The 931-nt window shown below is 47.6% G+C and overlaps 1 protein-coding gene across 4 annotated transcripts in view; it reads right to left on the bottom strand.

The window, feature by feature from the left end:
* Positions 1 to 6: 6 nt before the first annotated feature.
* The window catches only part of LOC106873792 (GA-binding protein subunit beta-1), a 13,795-nt gene continuing 12,870 nt past the window's right edge, over positions 7 to 931 (bottom strand). For all 4 annotated transcript variants that reach the window (XM_014921303.2, XM_014921307.2, XM_014921306.2 and 1 more), the window contains exon 12: positions 7 to 823. In XM_014921303.2, coding sequence (XP_014776789.1) covers positions 290 to 823 — 534 coding nt within the window. In that variant the 3' untranslated portion in view covers positions 7 to 289. The remainder of the gene's footprint in view (positions 824 to 931) is intronic.

The raw sequence follows: 931 nt of genomic DNA, 5'->3' as shown, positions 1-931 counted from the left end.
CATTTGACTAACTAGAAATAGCAACCAAAGTTTCCCTGAAAAATCACACTCTCTTTTCGCCTTAAGAAAAAAAAAAAAAGAGGTTATGCACATTGATGGTAACGTAGTCCTAAATGCATGTACCACATCAAAAATGATGTCAGGCGAGAGGGTCATGGCTGGAATGCAAGGTCAGTTTGACAAAGGTGGGGGAAGGATCTGCAACTTGATAAATAGCACCCTGCACTACCCTGCATACGCCACCATCTTGACCACCTTGACCACCACCACCACCACTACTGTTGTCTTCCTAAACTGGCTCAGTCTTAATGGTCAGCGGTTCATCTTTAACGGCCACCGTGGCACCATTATTAGCACCACCACCACCACCATCATCATCACCACCAGTACTGGTTTCACCATCACCATCAGTACCAGCTTCGACATCACCAGCGTCAGCATCGATATCCACGCTCTCATCCTTCGAGATGGTCACAGTCTCGACAACTATGTTACCAGGGACGAAGGTGACCGCCGCGGCTGCCGTGGAATCAAAGCCCTCCTCGTTGTCGCCATTGTTGGCGACGCTCATGTCACTTTCATCGACAACACTGCTGCCAGCGCCACTGCTGGTGGTCAAATCCGTATGCGCCATATCTGCCTTGGCTATGCCCATCTCGGACAGTTGTCGTTTGTAGACTGCAGCTTCTTGCTCCTTGACCATCAGTTGCTGTTTGAACGACTCGGCCTGCCTCTTCATCTCCTCCAGCTGTCGTCGAAGCTCCTCCTGCGCGTCAGGTGGTTCACTCACTGTTGGTCGTTCTGGCGTCGCTGCCTCTGTTGTCTGGATGAAATAATGGAAAGAGAAAGAGAGAGATGTAGGGGAACAAACACAGACACACACATATGTATATATATATATATATATATATATATATATATATATATATAT

The sequence above is a fragment of the Octopus bimaculoides genome, chromosome 28, assembly GCF_001194135.2.
Source record: "Octopus bimaculoides isolate UCB-OBI-ISO-001 chromosome 28, ASM119413v2, whole genome shotgun sequence".
Classification (NCBI taxonomy): Eukaryota; Metazoa; Mollusca; class Cephalopoda; order Octopoda; family Octopodidae; genus Octopus; species Octopus bimaculoides.
This window is presented reverse-complemented; position numbering and strand designations above follow the sequence as displayed.